This window comes from Octodon degus, unplaced genomic scaffold (assembly GCF_000260255.1).
Source record: "Octodon degus isolate 3935 unplaced genomic scaffold, OctDeg1.0 scaffold00058, whole genome shotgun sequence".
NCBI lineage: Eukaryota > Metazoa > Chordata > Mammalia > Rodentia > Octodontidae > Octodon > Octodon degus.
Genome location: NW_004524634.1, coordinates 12,353,479 through 12,374,655, shown reverse-complemented (window position 1 = coordinate 12,374,655; position 21,177 = coordinate 12,353,479). Strand labels below are relative to the sequence as shown.

General features: G+C 37.9%; 1 protein-coding gene across 2 annotated transcripts in view; it reads right to left on the bottom strand.

Annotated features, from left to right (window-relative positions):
- Positions 1-430: 430 nt before the first annotated feature.
- The window catches only part of Ctnna2 (catenin alpha 2), a 1,043,423-nt gene continuing 1,022,676 nt past the window's right edge, over positions 431-21,177 (bottom strand). For both annotated transcript variants that reach the window (XM_004634143.2, XM_004634144.3), the window contains one exon: positions 431-1,641. In XM_004634143.2, coding sequence (XP_004634200.1) covers positions 1,354-1,641 — 288 coding nt within the window. In that variant the 3' untranslated portion in view covers positions 431-1,353. The remainder of the gene's footprint in view (positions 1,642-21,177) is intronic.

Genomic DNA, 21,177 nt, shown 5'->3' with positions numbered 1-21,177 from the left:
AATTCTGTGAAAACAGTGCTAAAAGAAAAATTCACAATTGTGTTTCCATTAAAAAAGAAAATAGTTACAAATTAATCCCAAATTTTATTCAAAAACCTAGAAACCTAACAGCAAATTAAGTCATTTAAATAGTCAAATTTTGCAAATTTTGGTTCATATATTTAAGCACTCTAATGTTTGGTACATGTATGTTTATAATTACTATACATTTTTGGCCTTTTCATTTTTTTTATCATTATATCAATTCATTTTGGTATAGGTCCAAAATGAGTCTGTCCTAAATTAAATGTAGATGTATTTGAATAAAGACCCACTTTGACTAGAGCCACACATTGGATTGTGCAATGTAAAACTCACTGATCAGTCTAGTATGAAAGATTATTGTCTGTATAGGAAGTATGCTGTCAATAAAAGAAACATTCCTCAAATGTCAAGATTAAATGTCTTTATTTCGAGTTAGTGAATACAATGGTATATTAGATACCAGCACTCCACACTACACCTATGTATTTGCCTCTAAACCTTCACACATTGTCAATTTCCATTCCTCTAACATTCCACCACTGGGCCTTCTATGTCTAGTAAAATCATAATACAAATTAAAAAGAAAGAAAAGGAAATTAGATCACCATATTGAGCTTCCAGTGCCACAGAAGGACTTGAATGATTGCAAATAACTGTTGACCATTTTCAGTAAAGGGGAAAAACTGATAACATAAGCAGTAGTAATGGCACTATGAGAAGAGAAAAAACAGAATGAATATAAAGAGAATTTTCAGCTGGACGAGTTAAGTTTTTCCTCAATTAAAAATCCACATGATATCATGGATATGATGTCAAAGTTCAATTGTTCAATTTGTGGGCCGTACACTTAGGCGTATTGGCTAGTACATTTTTTTTTTTTTTTTTTTTTTTTTTGCACTGAAACAGAAGCAATACAAGTTTTATGTTCTACCATTACACTTCCAGGTTTTTCACTTATGAATATACCTGCCAACCTAATGATTCTTGCATGCATTAGAGTTTGCTTTTGTAGAGTTAAGTTTATTTCCCCATCCCTCCCACTCCCGTAAACATTGCAATGCGAACTCTTTGCCCAACTTGAAAAGAATGTTGCAAAGGACAGCTCTGTGACACCTCAGGACAGGAATCCCCTGCCCCCTCTCCAGGCTATAGATGGACCAGCAGTACTGACCACATCTCATCTTACATGCAAACAAGTGCTGCTCCTTTAATGTCCCCATGCCAGAGGCATACAAGTCAGCAGGTATGCATACAAAAATGGAAGTCAAATGAAAAAGAAAGGAAAAGAAAGAAAGAAAGAAAAAGCTGTCTTGATAAAAGCCTATTGTCCTAGAAGGAATCCATTGCTTTGAATTCACTTAAGGCCTGCACAGGCGAAATGTGTTTCTTTTGAGAACCTCGTCGAACACGTGTTTGGAATTCTTCGGGCTTTTCTCTCTTGACAAGAGGCTTCTTCTCTGGGGCCTTCATCTTCCAAGACACAACTGGGGAGTTGACAGCCGCTGTCCCATAGACCTTTTGGTATTTGGTTGAGGCCACATAGGATGCTTTAACCGTGAGCACAACAGCATTCATCAGGTTTTTAGCTGCCTGGATAAGTGATGTGGCACTGTCCAGCTATAGTAGGAGAAGAATAAGATACACCTGGGTTAATAAGGCTCCAAATTCAAAAGACAGTGGTACAATTTAACAGTTAAAATAATGCTTTTTTTGTTGCTTATTGCCAAAGATAAGAAAAATTATCATGAGATAAGATGAACAGACTATGCATCAGCCATTACACATTTAGCACTGTGTAAGACCCTTGGGATGATGTCTGTCTTCTCCTATCCCTATTCTCAAAGTAAACAAACAAAAAAAAGGTTGTCCTATAGTATACAGCTTTCTAACATCCCTGATACCACTAAAGGCAAAAATCCTCTTCGTAGCATTTAAGAATTCCAAAGTCGCAAAGATTTCTCAGAGAAACACATGTTATTATTATATTAGTTGGTTATGTTAGGCTAATTAGTAGTAAGAATAATAACACAAATATTGGAAAAGCATTTGGCAGACACTGAAGAATAAATGATGATAAAGAATTACATTTCATTCCATGGTTCAAATTATGGAAATATCTTTTGACCTACAGGCTATTTTTATGTGAAATCAGGATTGGTACAGATGAAAGATGCTAAAAATAGGAATGACCCATGTTCTGGATTTTACATATTAGGCACACAGTATGTATTTACTCCAAGATCATGAGTATACCTACGTTTAAAATACCAATAACTCGGTCAGGATCTTGTGGGTTAGACAGCGTTTAGCATTATGTAAGTCCCCTGGGATGATGTCATAAGGAAATATTTACTTCACCCTATGTATTTAAAACTATTAAAAAAAAAATAAGGAAATGGGCCAGGGAGATGGCTTAGTAGAATAAGCGTTTCCCTGGCAAACGCAAGGCCCTGAGTTCAATCCCCGGTTCCGCAAAAAAAAAAAAAAAAAAAAAAAACTATTGTAAGATTTTTTTCAAGTATACCCTCAGTAGCTATAACAAGAAATCTGAGGTAGGATTTCTCATTTCCATTTCACAGAGAGAATCGGTCCCTCAGCTTTTCTGGTGTCACGCAGCATGAGTGGTAAATCCATTGCACTGTCCATACTGCATTCCAATTGGATAGGATAGCTGTTAAAAACGCTCTGGCTGGCCACACCTTTTGATTACATTTAGCGACCAATCACCAGATTAGGGACTTTTTTTTTTTTTAGGTTAATTCTTTTCTGCTTAAATCTAAATAATGTGCCAAATAATGTATGCTAAGGCATCCCACGTCTATTTAAACCTCTTTGTGTGACTGCCTGAACCACAGAGCTAGAAAAGCTCCAAAGTACATTTTCTATACTTCATTTCAGCCAGGATTCTCCAGGTACACCTCTGCAACAAGAGAAGGAACTGCTAAACTGCAATTTTTACTTCAGTCTGAGGGAGGTTTTAACACAATTTGGTCATTTATGAAACTTCTTATAATATCACATAATGCAAAGTGTCTGTAAAGTGAAGGAACAAAGGGCAATCCAAGATAGCCCTCTCCAAGAAGTTGAACTTGTTGAATAACCTGAAAGTCAAAGACTGGGAATGCATTAAGGGACTGACATGTACCACAGGACTTTCTAAGGGCTTGGTGGTTCTAAGCAAATAAAGCCAGTCCGGTGACTTCTTTTTCTTATGTTACTGGCATTCACTTAGCTTTGTATTATTTCTTATGACCAAAATATGCTCTGTGCAGTGACCAGTGTCATCACAAATTAGATATGACACCTCTCTGATACCATTATTCTGGATGCTCTTATTCTGCATTAAGGTTCTTTACAGTTATACCAACGGGTTGGTGAGATAGCTCAGTGGACTAAAGTGCTTGTTTAGGCAAGCACAGGCAAGTGCAGTGACCGTGGTTCAATCCCCAGCACCACATGCCATGCCAGTCCGGCCCAGAGAGCAGCTTGAGCTGTCCAAAGTGTCCAGGCTTATTGGTCAATGCCTGTAATCCCAGTGCTGAGTACACTGAAAACAGGAGGATCACTATGAGTCCTAGCTGTATAGTGAGATCCTGTAACAACCAAATACATGTGAAAAAAAAAAAGCTACACAAAATCAAACAAATTCTGACAATCAAATGAGTCTGATCATTACTGAAGTAGTGGATGATGCTTTTTATATGAATCATAATGTCAAAAATCTAAACTTTAGCCTTCAAAAATTAAAGGTAAATATGATCCTTCAAAAATATAGAGAAGTGTAGTTATGTGTGGACTTATGTCAAGATTCTGTAGGCATATAATTGAATATTTTGGGAATTAACTCAAACAAATGGTTAGAGTAACTGACATTGCATTTTACCCCTCTCCTACACTATAAAAAGTACACATGTACCACAATTATTGTTCAACCTGTAGTGTTTCTATTCTGAAGCCAAAGTTTCTAAGCTAGCATTAAAGCAAATTCTAGATTAGTCACATTAACAAGAGAGAAGCCTAGCATGGAATTAATGTAGTGGTTCTCAACATACTGTCCATAAGCCACAGGCCCCAGTGTCATCTAGGAATTATGAAGATGAACGTTTCCAGACCCAGTTCAAAGCCTGGTGAATGAATAACTGACTCTGGCCAACCAGAGGATTCTGATATTTGCCAAAGATTAATGAAATACAGAGACTATCTGAAGGCATCATGGATACATTGATTTTGAGATTTCTACAATATAAAATTGGACCATGTCATACACAGGTAAATGATGGAATTTCACTTTTCCACATGTCCCCCAGGTAGAATTATAAATAAGGAACAGTGATAAAACAAAAAAATATATATTGTGACAATTAGTGGCAGATCAGTCTTTATTCTTTAGAAGCTAGAGAGAAATCCTTCTTGTTTCTCCTTGGTCAATTGATAGTTTCCTATAAGCCTGTTAGGTTTCAGAAATGAGTAATATTCATTCATAAACTTTGTTAACTCTCTTCTGTGCTATGCTTAGAGAGAGGGTAACATGAAATGTGAGAAATAGTTTTGTTGATTTCATTTGGTGCAATAGAATTAGCAGGAATAAAATAAGACAAGTTATGTCTACAGCATTATTCAGTGGATCCCAGAGAATGAGCCTTGGCAGCATTGAGTGAATCTGAAAGGGGAGATATGAGTAATTTGGAGATCTTTACCACAGATTCCATTTTCAGATAGATGGTATCTAATTCTGCAAAAATAGGAAAGCTTGTCTCTTCTTTGGAACCCATTTGGTCTCCTGAGGCAGGAATCCTGTGAATAAACCTAATATATTGGTTGAAAGTGAGAGAGCTCTGAAATAGAAACCCAGGGCTTCCATCTAGGTCACCTGCTAAGGCACTGCTTGAATTTGCTGCAAAACTACAGGGAAGAGGTGGAGGATCTGGATTATTAAAGGATAACATCATGGCAGAGAGACAGCAAGCTACCAGTCAAAAATCATTCATACAAATCAGGACTTTTTAAAAAGTTGAATTGCCAACGGATATACGTTTTCCCATTTTTCCTAGACTCCCCTTTGTGATTTAGACAAGTATTAGCACAATCAGGATTTTTATTTGTAAAAGGGTTTCTTTGTGCTAATTCCAAATGGCTCCAAGGACTGGTTTCCAAATAGCAGGTTTATGGATAAAATCTCACTTCTTAAAGAAAATATGTTTGAAAGAAAAAGAGAAAACTTTTATAGGGCTTAGGAACACAAGCTTAGCATAATTTAATTCTATTTTGATTTCTACTCCAGTTTTTGGTATTTTTAAAAAAAGTTTCATATATGAATATGTGCAAATTAAAATTCTAAAAAGAATCACCAGTATTAATGAGGACTTACTATGTGTCTGACATTGCCTTAGTTCTTTAAATTGTGTGACTTTTTAAAAATTGAGAAGAAAAAATTATTTTTACCCTTGTAAGTGAGGGAGCTGATGCTTACAGAGGTAAGTAGTGCCTGTCATAGGGAAAACAGTTTCAATGCACTATCATCATTGGTGAGTTTCTAGCCTCTTTTTTTATGCACTTAGGACAGGGTCTACAGGGTTACAGGGTCTCGCTATGAATATCAGATTCATAGTGATTCTCCTGTTTTCAGCCTCCCAAGAGCTGGGATTACAGGTACTTGCCACCACACCCAGTCTCAATCGCCATCTCAGCGTGCCCCATGGTCTATGGCCATACCACCCTGAAACATGCCCGATTTCATCTGGGCTCTTTTTGGGTGGGGTTCTTCCCTTTCATCCAACGTGGATCTGTTTCTGTTCTCTTCTCTAGGCTGGAAGCCTGACCTCTATACTTGGCCCCTGTGGCTCGTCTCAAGACCACTGGAAAGCATCTCCATCCTACCAACTCTCAGTCCACAGCACTCGGAATTTGGCCTGAGCATGTCCTCAGTGGGTACTGATCCCTTCTACAGGCTGGATTCTCCCTCAGTGCAGGAACAGCTCTTATCCAGTAGTGCTTCCCTAAACTTTTCTGAAGCACTTTTACTACCCACCTCTAACCACAATTAGACTTTCAGGAGGAGTTCAGCTACACCAATTAGTACTCTAAGATGCTTCATCTGAGTTCCTGCTAACATTAAAATAGCCTTGGAAAGGCAGCCACACCTCACCATTCTGCAGGCCAGCCCCTATATGTACATACTGCTTTCTGTCGAAAGCCCAGTCCATCTTTTGCCCTTTAAAGATCTTTCCATTCACACCGGAGGTCCCACTAAATTCCTCATCTGGTCTAAGAAAATCTTTTTTTTAGCTAATTTTAAAAACAGGAGCATATAGTTTGCAAATCAGATTACTGCCAGAGTATAGACCAAATCCCCAAGTTTCCTTTCTCTCATTTAATCTCTACACCATGATGAGGGTGGTAACAGCATTATGTCAACTGAGACTCTGAGGACTCTTCGCTCGCCTTATGTCATTCTGCACATAAGCGGTAAAGTCAAGATTTAAATTCAGCAACCTAACTACAGAGTCCAAGTCCTAATGATTTGACCAAGCAGCTTCCAATAGCCAAGTACGGCAGAGCCATCCTCAATCTTACAGTCTCCAGTCTGTGTTAGGTTCATTCTGCCATTTTCATTCCATAAGTGTCTGCTGTCTCTAGCCATGAAAATTAGAATTTTCTTAATTCTGTCACTATTCTTTTAAAATATCAAAGCACTATTTTGAAAAAGGCAACAGATGTTTCCTCACATCTTGTTCTATTACAGCCCAAGGAAAGCAAATAAGGGTGAGAGAGAGCTGTTTCTATAAGGCACTTTCTGCTGTTTTTCCTCCCCTGCCTCTATTCCCACTTGCTTCCTCTTAACACCACTCAACTTCTAATAAAAGTCAGATTTATCTTCCCATATATGGTCTTGACTTTGAATTTTGAGCAGAGGGAGAGACTAGAAGGAAGATTTTCCTGAATTGTGATTCTCTAATTTAATGCCTGTGCTATGCTGTACAACTTCACAGCTGCCCAACATCTTAAAATGCTCTTTAAATTAGAGGTCTACAGTCACCTGGACAGTTCTAAAGCTCCATGTCATTAGCTGCCTGCTATCTTATTAAATCTGAACTTACATGGCAGCATGAGTTCAATTTCAACTGAAACAAAAAGTGGCTATACCACTCAATCACACAGCATCAAAAGAAACCCAACAACTTCTCTTGAAATGCTGGGTCTCCTTTAGCCTTTTCCCCCCACTCTATCACTTCACCTTTCTACCTACACATTTTCTAATCCACTTATTTCCTCAGACACCTACTGATTATTTATTTTTCAGTAACCATGTTCTTAAGAGCAGGTATACACACATCCATATGTAGAAGTGCTGAGCTATAAGAGTTCACAGCACATTAAGGCAAAAAAAAATAATAATAATTGTAGTGTTCTGAAATGAGCCTTTCAGTCAGATGCAGTGTGTGCAAGGCACAAAAAAAGGCCAGAGCTACTTTGAGTCAGGAGGAATAAATACATCAGAAAATATAAGCGTCATGGTTGTCATGATATGTGAACTTTCTGTCATGGGCAAAACAAGAGGGTGGAGGGGGTTTGGATATTAAGCATGATGAAGAAAGGCAACTTTCAACTGCTTGTCTCCTACAACTGGGCATGTATGGCTCCTCCTAAAGGAGGCTGTAGAAAGAAGAAAACTGAAGTGCTATCCTGTTGAATTTAACTTTGGACATACTGGGTTTGCAAAGTCTGTGCTTTACCTAGGAATCACTGTGTGTAGGAGTGTTGGATAACCACTTATGAGAAACCACATATCCTGCTAATATTGCTCTTTTGAGTTCTTTTATGAAGTGGTCTGCATACCGTGGATATATAATATATACAGTTTATGTGTGATTGTTTTCTTCCCTTCCTGGTTCTTGATGATTTTATAAAACTTTACTCGCTTATGAGGGTGGAATGAAATATTAAATCTATTTTCTCTCTCCAGTTCACCATGTTCAATACATTTACTAGAATTTTTCCTCACCATAGGCTGCTCAAGACAAAAATCAATATCCTGTTAATAATCTAAAAGGTATCATCAAGAAATATCTTATTTGGATAGAAAGTGAACTTATCTGACTAGAAAATTGTTAAGTAATTAACAATCATTCACGTTTTGTGAGAGAGGTAAACTTCCTGGGGCTGAGCAAATACAATTAAATTTAATAACTTTCTTAGAAAACCAAAAAGCTTTATAAAACCAAAATTCATAATGATGTCAAAGGTGAAAAATAATGCAAACAGGTTGGAAAATACATTGGATTATCTTCATATGAAATAATAAGTACTTTGGACTATTACTTTGTAGAGGTTTTGCATATAAATCGAGGAAATAAAAGGAATGCACTGAGAAGTTCATAACCATCCATATACAAAATATAAGTAAAAACAGATCCACTTTCTGGTTTTATGTCTAGTTTGAGGTATCAGTGTTTTTGCTCTGATAATGATCTTTGGGTATCCAGATACAAGCCACATACTTTGCATTAGTTGTAAAACTGGTTGCTGGGTACCAAAAATTAATGTAATGTTAATGGCAGATCATGGAAATCTAAACTATAAAGCAACTTGTTAACTATGGCTTGATGGTCTAATTGCCTACCTGGCAAGTGCAAGGACCCAGGTTGGACCCCCAGTACCCTATGCCGAGCTGACCCCACCCTGGGTGCACTGAGCCAGCCACCGAGACTGCACATGACGGCACAACCTGTAATGCCAGCGCTGGGGAGACTGAGACAGGAAGAGCACTAGGAGTCTGAGCTGCATAGTGAGACCTGGTACCAAATAAATAAATAAACAAATAAATAAATTTGTAAAAAAATTAAATAAAAACAGAAATATCGCAGGCCTACTGGCTGTGTTAAATAGAATAAAATAAGCCAGATCCATTTGGAAGGTGATTTTGCAACATTGAAACTAAGGAGTATGCCTTGGTTACTTCAACAGCCTTGGCAGTGCCTGGCAGAAGGAATCCATTCCCGTCTGGGCTACGGCTATTTTACTTTCATTGTCTCAAGTCGGTGCTAAGAACGCTGAATATGAGAATGTAAATGTGTTTTTCCAAATGTAGGTAAACCCCATTTTAGGCACTTGGTCTTTACATGAGAACAACCTAGCTTTAATTCATAAGAAAAAGGAGATTTACTTATGTATTGCAATACTAAATAATATGTATTGAAATATATAATATGTATTGCATTTCAACACATTGACGAAGAACTTCATAGAGAGGCACTGCAATTCCAGTCAGGCGAATATGTATCGTATTTGTACATAATCTGTATTGTATTTAATACATAAGAAAAAGCAGTTTTACTTATTTATTGAAATAATACATTTCATTACATATTTTGTATTGAAATATACATGAGGCCACCCTACTACTCCAAGAGAGGAAGTTGTGATGGAGGAATTGGCAATAAATTTAAAGCAAACACCCCAAGCAAACTAAAATGATTCCACTGGAGCTCATCATTTATTTATATTTAAACTATAATCTGCCCAAAAGGAGTCACAAACTGCTTACAGGGGGATTTAAAAAAAAAAGATTTTGGTACCAGTCGGCTTTGCTATTAATGAATGGAAGGTTAAAACCTAGAGTGTCGGAGCCTATTATCTGCCAGAAAGAACATTTCATGTTTTAAAAATCCATGAGGTTTTGAAGAGATATTTGATCTTCTTAGAAACTGTGATACATGTGAAATGCCTTGAAATATCTGCCTCCTTTTTCTTGGGTCTATATCAATAACAATTTTTTTAAAAAATATATAGCAAGTCCAGGACAATAAATAGCTCAGGTAAACAAAGATACAGTGAATAGGTGCAGAAAAGATGCAGTCAAATCACATCTTTCTCCACTCAAGTCTTCTCAAGATGTTTATACACTTACAAAAAAACAAAAAAAAAAAAAAAAAAGGAGGAGGAAAGAAATTGCTTTTATGGAAAGCCTTCCTGTTAGTGCTCTGGCCTACTCTTCTTTCTCAAACAATAATGAAGCAGATTAGAAAAGGTGGGTTCCTTCCTCTTCACACACCACAAGGTGAACAAAGTACAGCAATTTGCCACTGATCCTAAGTCCCTGGCAGACATTATTAATCCATCACAGAATTTTGCTCCCTCAGAACCCTCTAACTGTTGGGAGAAAGGAAACGTACTACTCTGTCCTCCAGAAAGCTGCATTGTGATAGAGTTGTCAAAACCTGTTTGATTCTGTTTACAGTACACACGCGTCATCATCCACAGCACTTCTCTATTTACATTAAATTGATTAATCCTTTTTGTTGCTATTGCAAGCTATCAGGCCACTGGCAAATATTTCTGTTTAAATAATGCTGCATTCCCGCTTTTGTTCCCACAATTAATTTTTAGGAACAGACTGTGCACTTCTTTGTACCGACACTGTATTATAAGTTGCCAATTAATAAAATGATTAATGAGAAGGCATAAATATTAACAGAAGTACAAAACATTGGAGGCAATGATTTTAAGTCAGATGGTAAAAATTAGCAGCATATATTTGACGCGTGTAAAACGTGAGAGGAAAATGACCATCGTGGATAGAGTGGACTTTCTATTTTTAAAAAGGCATTAAAACAATACAATATCTACTAATCTCCAATAACTGACAGCCAAAGATCTGGAGCCTCAAACCTGAATACAAGGGGTGTTCCTATTTGATTACTGGGTCTTGAAAAGGGAATATTTTACAGCTTTAAGTAGTGGATTAATCATTATAGAAAGGAGGACAAGAGGTCTGTTATTTTTTCTTCAGGGCTTCCTCAAGTGATGCCAGGGAGGCAGCTGGTGCTGTACCAGTGTGGGAGGCCAGTTGTTAGGAAATCTGTATATAATGGCTCAAGATTAAATTGGCAAAGAACTTCATAGAGAGGCACTGCAATTCCAGTCAGGCTAAGAAAAAAAAATCTCCAGAGCCAGGCTGAGAAATTTGCCAATGGGTGCTCAGGTAACTTTCTCAACTGGACGTATTTGTGTCTTCAGTTTTAATTCATTTAGGTAGGTAGTAGCGCTTCATAGTCAGCCAGTCCACTGATTAACTGTCTTCATTTGCATTTTTTCAATTATCAGTAAGTAAACCTTGGGGACTCCCAAGAAGGCTTAATTACAGTCAACACATTTCCTAAACCTGGCTTGAAGCCATTTTTGCCCTGTCATTAAAGGCAGAACATTTTTCATCAACCCAAAACAAGGCATTCTTGCTAAACCTTGGATCTCAAAGAGAATGTGGAGTGTTTAGATGTGTTGTCCCTTAAAAAGTTGTGAACAGAAACACCTATACAAGAAAGTTCCCCACCTCCCTTTCTTGAGTCTCCTCCTACCATGATTCCTTTCAGTTGTCTCCAATTTGCCAGAGTTTGGTCACTCCTGGCCCATAGATCTTTATTCATTCATTATTTCAATAGATAAAGAGAATCATGAGAGAAGATTTCATTAGTCAGTAAAATGCCATTGGATTTTCAAATACTTTCCTAAGATTATTGGTCTTCCTGGACCAAAAAAGAGTTTTTGTGTCACACAAATGTGCCAGCCATTGACAGTCTTTTGTACTATCTCTGATTTTGTGTGTCAGGATATCTACTGTGCAACATTTATGTTTATTTATTATTATTTTATTTTTCATACCAGGAGTAAAGCTCAGGACCTTGCAATTGCCAGGCAGGCAGTTGTGCCATTAAGCTGTATCTCTGGCTAAATATCTATGTTTATATCAAAGCAACATCCACAGGGGCTAAGTCTCCTTGGTTTCCTTCCTTGTAGGAGACAATCTCTATTTGTTGCAGTTATGTTATTAGCTGAACCTGATTAAGAGATACATAGAGAGGTGACTGGATCCTGGGGATGTTATATGCATCAGGAGATGCACTGACTGATCTTCATAGCTGCATATGCTGTTAAAAAGTGTGGTCCAAAAAATTAGAATACATATACAGCTACTTTCTCTTAATTCAATGAGAAGAAAGATTTGTACTAATAGTGTCTGGACAAGATAGCATGTCTGCATCTTGTACTATGAATAATCACTGCAAAGAAAACAATATGCAATGAATTATTGAAGCTGTCCTACTAATTAGTTTTGAAATGGTCTCATTGCTATTTGTTTCTCAATAAAATTAATGAAAAACAAAATAAAAAAGTGGTGTGGTCCAGTAAGAGACAGTGGATGGGGTGTGCCTCTGTAGTATATGTGTTTCAGAGCACTCTTGCATGTGTGTGCATGTGTGTGTACTTCATCATTATTGCTCTGAACTGAGTGGTTTTTCTCCACCAGGTCTTCCTGCTATATTTCTGCTTTGGAGCCAACTGACCAAGGAGTGATACCCTGAGATAACTGAGACATCCTTAAAGCTGTGTGTGTTGGGTCTGCTGTCCCAACAATGGGAATACTCTTTTTGTGCTCCACCTGTTTTCACTATTCTCCTTCCTCAAAGGGCTTCATGACTGGAAGGTAATGTAAGAGGTGCTCTCATCCCAAAACCCAAAAGAATCTATTTAGAAAATGGATCCAATGGATCCAATAGTGCTGAAGGCTATTTCACAAATTATACAAGAGCTCCCATCTCCAGAATGACACACTCAACCACAGAGCAGAGCTAGACTATAAGCCAAGCACTACCACATTGGGTGCCAGTAAGTAGACCATTGTTCCTGGACAGTTGGCAGAACCTGAAGGCCCTGGGTCAGTCTTCATCCTGTCATCGCTGTTCACAACCAAACACTAGGAATAGTGTCACATGGCATCACCATGTTCTGGGAGAAATAAACTCCCATCCAGCCAGTACCCTTCTCCATATGAGGTGTGTGTAATGGATGGTTCAAAGCCTCCACTGCAACCCTGGTACCTGACAGAGAATGATAAGAAAAGCAAAGTGTTCCTTCTGTTGCAGGCAGCTGAGTTAGACAGAAATATTATAGGCAGTCAGACAGGGCCAGGCCCTCAAAGGAGATACCACAGAAGACAAGATACCTTACAACTGTGGGAGGGACAGGTGCTCCTGCTGTGGGCCAGACCTAAGGACAAAAGATCAAACAAATGCTGACCTCCCTAAAGGTTGGCATCTGGGATTGATCGTCACCCTGAAGGAGCTAGAAGAATCATTAATCCAACTACTACTGGATGGCTACCTGGCAAAGTCCTGCTCTACATGCATGCCTGCTTGCTATGTGACTTGCTTCCCCATTTGGTCCTGAGCTTAGTCAATTTTACCTGAGCAGTGGTGCTTATAATAACATTGGTTGACCATAGTTTTGTCCCACCTCATGTCCACCTAAGCGAGTTCCCATGTTCTTCTCCACCACCTTAGATCCACTTCACCACATGGTTTTACTCTATAAAAGTCCTGGAAGATACAGCTTCCAGGGGACAACCCACTTGGGCCCTCCTCCTATCTCTCTCTTGGACAAGAGCTTTCTTTCCCTCAATAAATATATTCTGCTCATAACCTCTGTTTGTTCCTAAAACTCATTGTTCAGTTTTAGAGAACAGGAACTCACCCAGGTCAGTTTGGGAGATCATTTTTCCCAATGTCATTAGGAGGTTCCCTGTATCATTTGGAGGTCACCCACCCTAGATCAATTTTTCTCCCTGTATCATTTCCACAGTGAGGTTGTGGTGCCTCTCCTGGGGACCCTAGGTAGCCCCATTTTCATCTCTTCCCTGCCCCTTTCTCCAAGTTCTGTGCACTTTCCATTCTCTGGAATCACATCTTTCCTTCATGTTTGACCACTTGTTTTCTTTGTTTCCCCCTCTGCTTCCATCTGTCCTTCTCTCATAGTGATGACCAGGGCTATGTTTCAAATAAAGCTGGAACTCTGGTCCTAATTGGATCAGTCACCAACTACACATGCTTGAGCTGACTACACTTAGCTCTACCTCAAATTCATTATCCTTAAAGTGAACATGAAAATACCTTTCCTAGGTTTATTAAGTGCTAAGTAAGCTAATGTTCTTAAATCCAAGTATCTAGCCTAAGGTAAATCCATAACTAACCCCGGATTTTATTATTACTGTGATCCACCTTTTCCAAATCATTTCATAATCTACTGAGACTAAAACAAATATATGTTTTAAAATTTATAATTTTTACTGTGTACTTGATACAAATCTTTGACTATATTCATAATTCTCATGTTGTGATTATTTGACCCATCCATGTTTAACTGTTCTTTGGCTTTATCTCCTGCAGACTGAAAGCTATATGTCTAACCAAGATAAAAATGCCTGGTGTCTATTGAGAGCCTTTAGATAGAACCGCTGGTTCTATCTTTAACTGCTGGTCAACAACTGACCCCTTTCAGCCTGAAGAAGCCAGAGTGGTCATCACCCATGGCTGTCTCAGCAGTTTGGGTTACTTCTTCAGAGGGGGGACTGTTGTAGGCAGCTGAATTAGATACAAATATTATAGGCAGTCAGACAGAGCCAGGCCCTTATGGAGATAAGATGAAAGACAAGGTGACTTTGCAACTTGGAAGAGACACATACTCCCCATGGGCCAGACCTCAAGACAAAAGTGAAAACACAGCTACATACTTCCCTAGGGATGGGCATCAGGGATTGATAATCTAAATAGGTGAATCACCTTGAAAGAGCCCAAATGCGTCACTAGCCCAACCTAAAACAGGAAGAGACCCTGTCCTATATTCATGCCCACTTGCTACCTGACTGGCTTCCCCATTTGGAACTGGATTTAAACAATTTTAGCTGAGCAATGGTACTTATAATCTCATTGGTTGACTATAGTTTTGTCCCACCTCACGCCCACCAAGGTGAGCTCCCATGTCTTCACCTTAGACTGCCTCACTGCATGGTTTTCCTCTATAAAAGTCCCTGGAAGATACAGGTTCCTGGGGACCACCTACTCAAACCCCCCCTATGTTCCTCTCTGGGACAGGAGCTTTCTTTCCCTCAATAAATACATTCTGCTCATAAAAAATATATATTTTTTCTACCACCCCTTACTTATCTTCTCTTTTGAAGGTTTTATCCATCTAGCATTTGGGCTTTCTTTACTCTCTGCTTACTGAAGCTACTTCTACTTTGCCTTGATTTAAATACCTGAATATTATGTTTGTTTATCAGAGAAAAATGCCTCATGTCATTCAGGAGAGGTGGGATAGAAAAGCATCAAAATAATCTGTACCTTTTTAAAGTACTACTGAATCCTTTTGAATAAAGCAGGAATGAAGATTTAGTAATGGGGAGTATATTACGATATGATGCCCAAGATGTATAAGAACATTTAAAGTTTGGTAATGGTTGGAGAAAGACTGAAAATAGAAAGTAAAGGCAAGTCTACTAAGAGGAGAAAAAACAAGGTAGCCTAGAAGGATATGATTACAGATATGTACTAAGAAGCTTAAAAATTCAGGTTATATACTTTGTTTTCTATATTATTTCTAGAAAGTCCTTATTTTAAAAAATTATGTAATTATAATTCATTAAATTATCATATTTTAGTGTTATAAGATTCTGGTTGAGATATCCGGCTACTTAAAAATTGGAGCGTTCTGCTATGTGAGGCTCTGTCATTTACTGAATACCAATCTCTCAATCTGTTTATCTCCATAAAAACAGAAATACTTGAGTTTCCAAACCTTATTTCTTAAATCTCTAAATTTATTTTACAATGAAGTGAGTTACAAATACATAATTTTTCATTCTTAATTCAGTTGTGGACCACTGGGTCAAAGATTGACATTTGCTAAAAATCTGGTTCTCCCAATAGATGCCTGGTATTCATCCTACATATTCTTTATTGGTTATCTGAATATTTCATCAAATCTAAGTCCCAGCTCAGTGCATAAACCTTCCAATCATTTTGCCTTTTTTTTTTTTCTATTGAGCACACATTTGTTAACTAAAAGTATCAATGAGAAGGTTTTAAGAACAGAACATGCAGAAACATCCAAGGTGATTATTTGTCAAAATATATGGAAGGACATTTCCTGGACTAAGGTCTATAAAAGCGAGGAACAGTAGGACTACTACCAAAAAAGGGAATGGGCATTTTTTAAAGCAACAATTTCATCGAGGCTCTGCGTCATCTCTAGCATTCACGGCTAGACTAGCAAGATGTTAGTGTGTGTCATGCTGGCTGTCACTTTAGTGGTAACAGTATTAGACAATCCAATAAATCACATTTCTCTTTATTACTGGTCCTAAACATATTCTTCTCAATATGTAGCCCAAACATTAGCCACTGAGGAGAATGAGAAATTGAAGACGAACCCATTTGCCTTACTCCTTACTCTAACTATACCCACAGGACTGTAAAGAATAGTGTACTTCGGTTTGCATCACTTGTGCAACCATTGCTTCAATTAAAATATAATAGTTCAGGGCTGGTGAGATGGCTCAGTGGTCTAAAGCACCTACTTAGAGCAAGCTTAGCAAAGCACAGGGACCACGGTTCAATCCCCCAGCACCACATGCCAGCCAGTCCCGCCCCCTGGTGGGCTGAGCTGGCCACACGCATACACACACACACACACACACACACACACACACAAATAAATAAAATTAAAAATATATATATATAATAGTTCCCCTTACACATGATTTTTGCTTTCCACAGTCTCAGTTACCCAAAGTCAATTTCAGTCTGAAGATATTATATAGAAATTTTCAGAAATAAACAATTCATAAGTTTTAAACTATTCTCTTTCTCAGGAATATGATGAAATCTTACATAGTTTTGCCCAGACTGCAAGTCAAAACTTTGTCCAGTGTTTCTACACATTTATCATTTGGCAGCTAAGCATTATAAATATAGCACATAGAGTTCTACATTGGCTGTGATCACAGGTATCCACTAGGGATCTTATAACAAATCCTGTGATTGAGGCAGGACTATATACCATATTAATGTCACACTTCACTTTGATAACGTAGTTTTCTTTAACTCATGAACAATGATCATATCCTATAATTCAAAACTTGAAGTGCTAGATATGTATGAAACTATGTAAAATAATTCACCATGTTAACATAAAATTTCAACTCTTCTTTCATTACAGAAATGAGAATTAAGGAAGGAGAAACAGTACCATTATTCAAGTGCTCAAAAGAGGTCTTTGATGTATGCTTTAAACCTAGTACTTTTAATTAAATTAATTTTAAATTTGAGTGGTTGATCCATGGCTTTTACAATTGAACACATTTTTTAAAACATTTTTAAATAGATAGCAAATAACAACCACTGATTTTTTTTTTTTAATTCTTGGTCATTCCTTTTCCCATTGGGAACTACAAACCTGCTACAGATGTCAATAAACATTTAAATAATTTCCATGTGAATACTGTGTACACTATCATGAATTTGAGTAAGCATTTCCTAGCCTTCCTTGTACAATAAATAACCATTTTTATTTTGCTAGTTTCCATATACACTTCATTTCCTGTTCTTAAAAGAATTATCGTAAAAAGAATATCTTTGAAACCTGCCTGTAATCCCAGCACTGGGGAGGCTGAGACAGGAGGATCACTGTGAGTTCAGGATAGGCCTGGGGGCTACAAAAAGTGAGCACAAAGCCAGCCTGAACTTCATAGTGAGATACTGTCTCCAAAAAATTGAATTAAATTAAATTAAATAATAAGGAATATCTTTCGGCATTCAGAGAATGATCTAATCTTCTGCACACTGTTTCTGATTGACCATCCCTAATCTTCCAGAGACAGTAAGATCTTCCAAAATTCACTTTCCTCTCTAACACCTCCTCTACAGTCTTCTTCCACAGTCTTTTTCCCTTTGTTCCGGAAAGGAAGTATTCCAACTGCTCCTCCTACCATGGAAATTGAGTACCCAGAGGGTCCTGCTACACCTTGTCTTCCCAGACTCAACATCTAATCTGTCATGCAAATCTTTAAATCATTTCCAATATGTGACTGCTCCCTGTCTTCACTCTTACCACTCTGGCCAACTTGTCGCTAAGTACCCCTGCTGGACTGCTGCATAGCTTCCACTCACTACCATCCTTGTTTCTTACCATTTCACCCTCTTTATTCTTAAAAACACAAAAAGTCCCTGTGAAATGAACTCCAATGATGCCATCACCTCTCTTTTTCATCACCTTTCAGAAATTTCTATTTCAGTCTAAGTAAAACTCAGTGCAGGAACCAGTTGGATAGCAAGTGATTTTCTGGGTCATATGATCTGGAACTGATACTTCTAATTTCTCCCCTGTCATCTCAACTCCTCAGCACTGGCTCTCAATGGTTAGCCAGACAGACCAGTCTTTCCTATGATACAAAACCTTAGTAATTATTCTCTATGCCCAGAACACTCTTCTTCCAGGTATCTGCAAGGATTCCTTTCTCATTTCCTTCTGATCTTTATTCAAATACCAACATTACATTGAAAATTACCCTAGACATAGACTGTAACATCATTTCCATCATGACCCCCCATTTCTATACTTTTTCCATATTTTAATCTTTTTATCTTCTTATTAGCACAATGCCTACCTTTTTGTTCTGTGTACTCTTCCATACTCATATGTTGTATTGCAAATACCTAAGACAGTGCCCATATATGTGAGCCTTACACATGTTTGTTTAACAGTGTTGAATAATTGCAGAATATGAATGAGAAAAGGGTGAAAACACTTAGTCAAAGACACAAAGCTAAGGCTAGCTCAGTATTCATCTTTTCTGGGTCTTTGCTTTTTAACAGATGCAAATTCAAAGCCCTGATATTATCAGGAAAGTACTATTAAGGAGCATAATAAACAAAGCACATTTTAGTCAGAGTTGTAAAACTTATAACATTTTCCACTTACTCTACCTAAAGCGGTACAACTGCAAGATCAGTCTTTGCTTAGAAAATGGCTGCAGTTTAATTCTTTGTGTTTAATTGCTGCTTTCTGCCTACAAACCCATTTTCTTCTAAAGAAAGATCACTTCTACTATGAATAGTACCAGAGCCTTAAAGGCGGTGAGTAATGTTTGAATCTTGTTTGATCCCAAGAAAAATGATCAATCATTCCAAAGGAGGTAGATATGCTACCTTTATTCAAAAACAAGGAAAATAAAATAGAGAAAATTTCATTTTCTTGTAAAATTGTTTTTTTGGGGGTCAGGGGTGATGGCTCAGTAGAATAAGTGCTTCCCTGACAAGTACAAGGGCCTGAGTTCAATCCCCAGTTGTGCCCCCAAAAAAATAAAAACAAAAAAATAAATAAAATTGTTTTGGGGTGGGCCAGATACCTCAGCAGACTAAAGTGTCTGCTTAGGCAGAGCACAGCAGCCTAGGATTCGGTCCCCAGAATGCCTTGCCAGCCTCATCCCCAGGGCACACTGAGAGAGCCATTGAGACTGGGTGTGGTAGCACGTGCCTATAATCCCAGGGCTTGGGATGCTGAAAAACAGGAAGCATCATTACAAGTCCGATCTGTGTAATGAGACCCTGTAGACTCTGTACTAAAAATACATTAAAATAAATAAGTAATAAAAAATGAAATTGGTTCTTAGTATTCATTTGTAGCAAAGCTGGTTTTCCATATACAATAGGCAGTCTTTCCTTACTGGGTGGGCAAAGCCATCACAGATCCTGCTGTACCATATCTCTTTATTCTGTGCTGTTGGTGCGCTTAAACTGGAAGTAGGCACACTACATTTGTTTTAACAAGTTGTAATTGCTTAGAATGTGACCAAGAGGTAACAAAGGTGTATTTTCTTATGAAGCCACAGAGAGAAAAGACAGAAACTTACAAAATTGCAATCATGATTTACAAGTTCTGAACTAAGTATCATGAACACCATCTACTTTCTGATTTTCTTGCCTACATGCACACACTTCTACGTTTTTATACTTCAACAGAAAACTCAGTTAAATACAACTATTAATTATCCTTACCCCTTAGATATTATCCGTACCACTTTGTATTTATTCAAATAGTTCGAAGAAAAGCATTCTGTGTATGACATAGCCATTTCATTGCCCTACAGTGGTTACCATTACATTACATAGAGCTGGTTGATAAGAGTGTGTTTAGAACCAAATATATAAGGTATGATCAGCACTACAATGTACATTTAATTTTTTATAAATTTATTACAGTTAAAAATAACATTTCAGAGGCCAGGGAGATAGCTCAGTAGATTAACACTTGCCTGGCAAGCACAGGTCCTGAGTTCAATCTCTAGTACTGCAAAAACAAACAAACAAACAAAAAACATTGCATGGGGCTGTCAAAATAGCTCAGAGTTGTAAGTGCCTGCTTGGTAAGCACCAGGTGCTGAGTTCAATCCCTGGTCCAAAAAAATAAAACAAAACAAAACACATTGCCATCTACTCCCTCAGTATATTCTCCTTGCTGCAGCGTATGAATCCCGTCATTGTTGTCACTTTCTGAAGCACTTTTTGAAGTCCTCTTTCATGCCTCTTGCTGCACTTTGGTGTGTGCTTCAGTACCCTGAGTGAGCTCACATCATTTACCTTTCATGGTCATGTTAGTTTTGGAGAAAAGCTAGAAGTGACAAGGTGCCAGATCTGGTGAATAAGATGGGTCAGGATGCAATATCCTATTTTCACAAGCCTGGCTTTCCATTGGTAGGCACTCATCAGTGCAGTTCATTATATGATTGATCGCGTCAGCAGGCACGTTCATGAAGGTGGACTTTCAGAACTGCTTCATAAGGTGGAAAAAGTGACAGAATAAATTGCTCCAAGCTGGGTGGACTACCTTGAGAAGAGGTTATTGGAAATATGTCTTTCCAATAACAAAAACCTTAAAATTGAAATATTCCTCATGTATCTTGATCATCGCTTGTACATTACCTATTCCTATCATTACGTCAATAAACATACGTTGATTTCTGTGCTTCTTTCCTAGTGACTGATGGAATGCAGCCAAACCAGCACCAAGCTTACACTGTGTAAGACAGAAGTACACATGCAATTGGAGGTAATACTCCTGAAGACCAATCCTGCAAGTTGGAAATCAGTACCAGGTGGGCTTTGGAATGAAGAAAGTTGGTAGTGACCGTAAGAGTAAATATTGGAGATACTCGACTACCTTCAGTTTCCATAGCTTCACCTGTGAAATTGGTTTAATAGCAACAACAACATATTTCAGAAGTAATTCTGATGGCCAATGGAGAAAATAACCTCAATACAATCT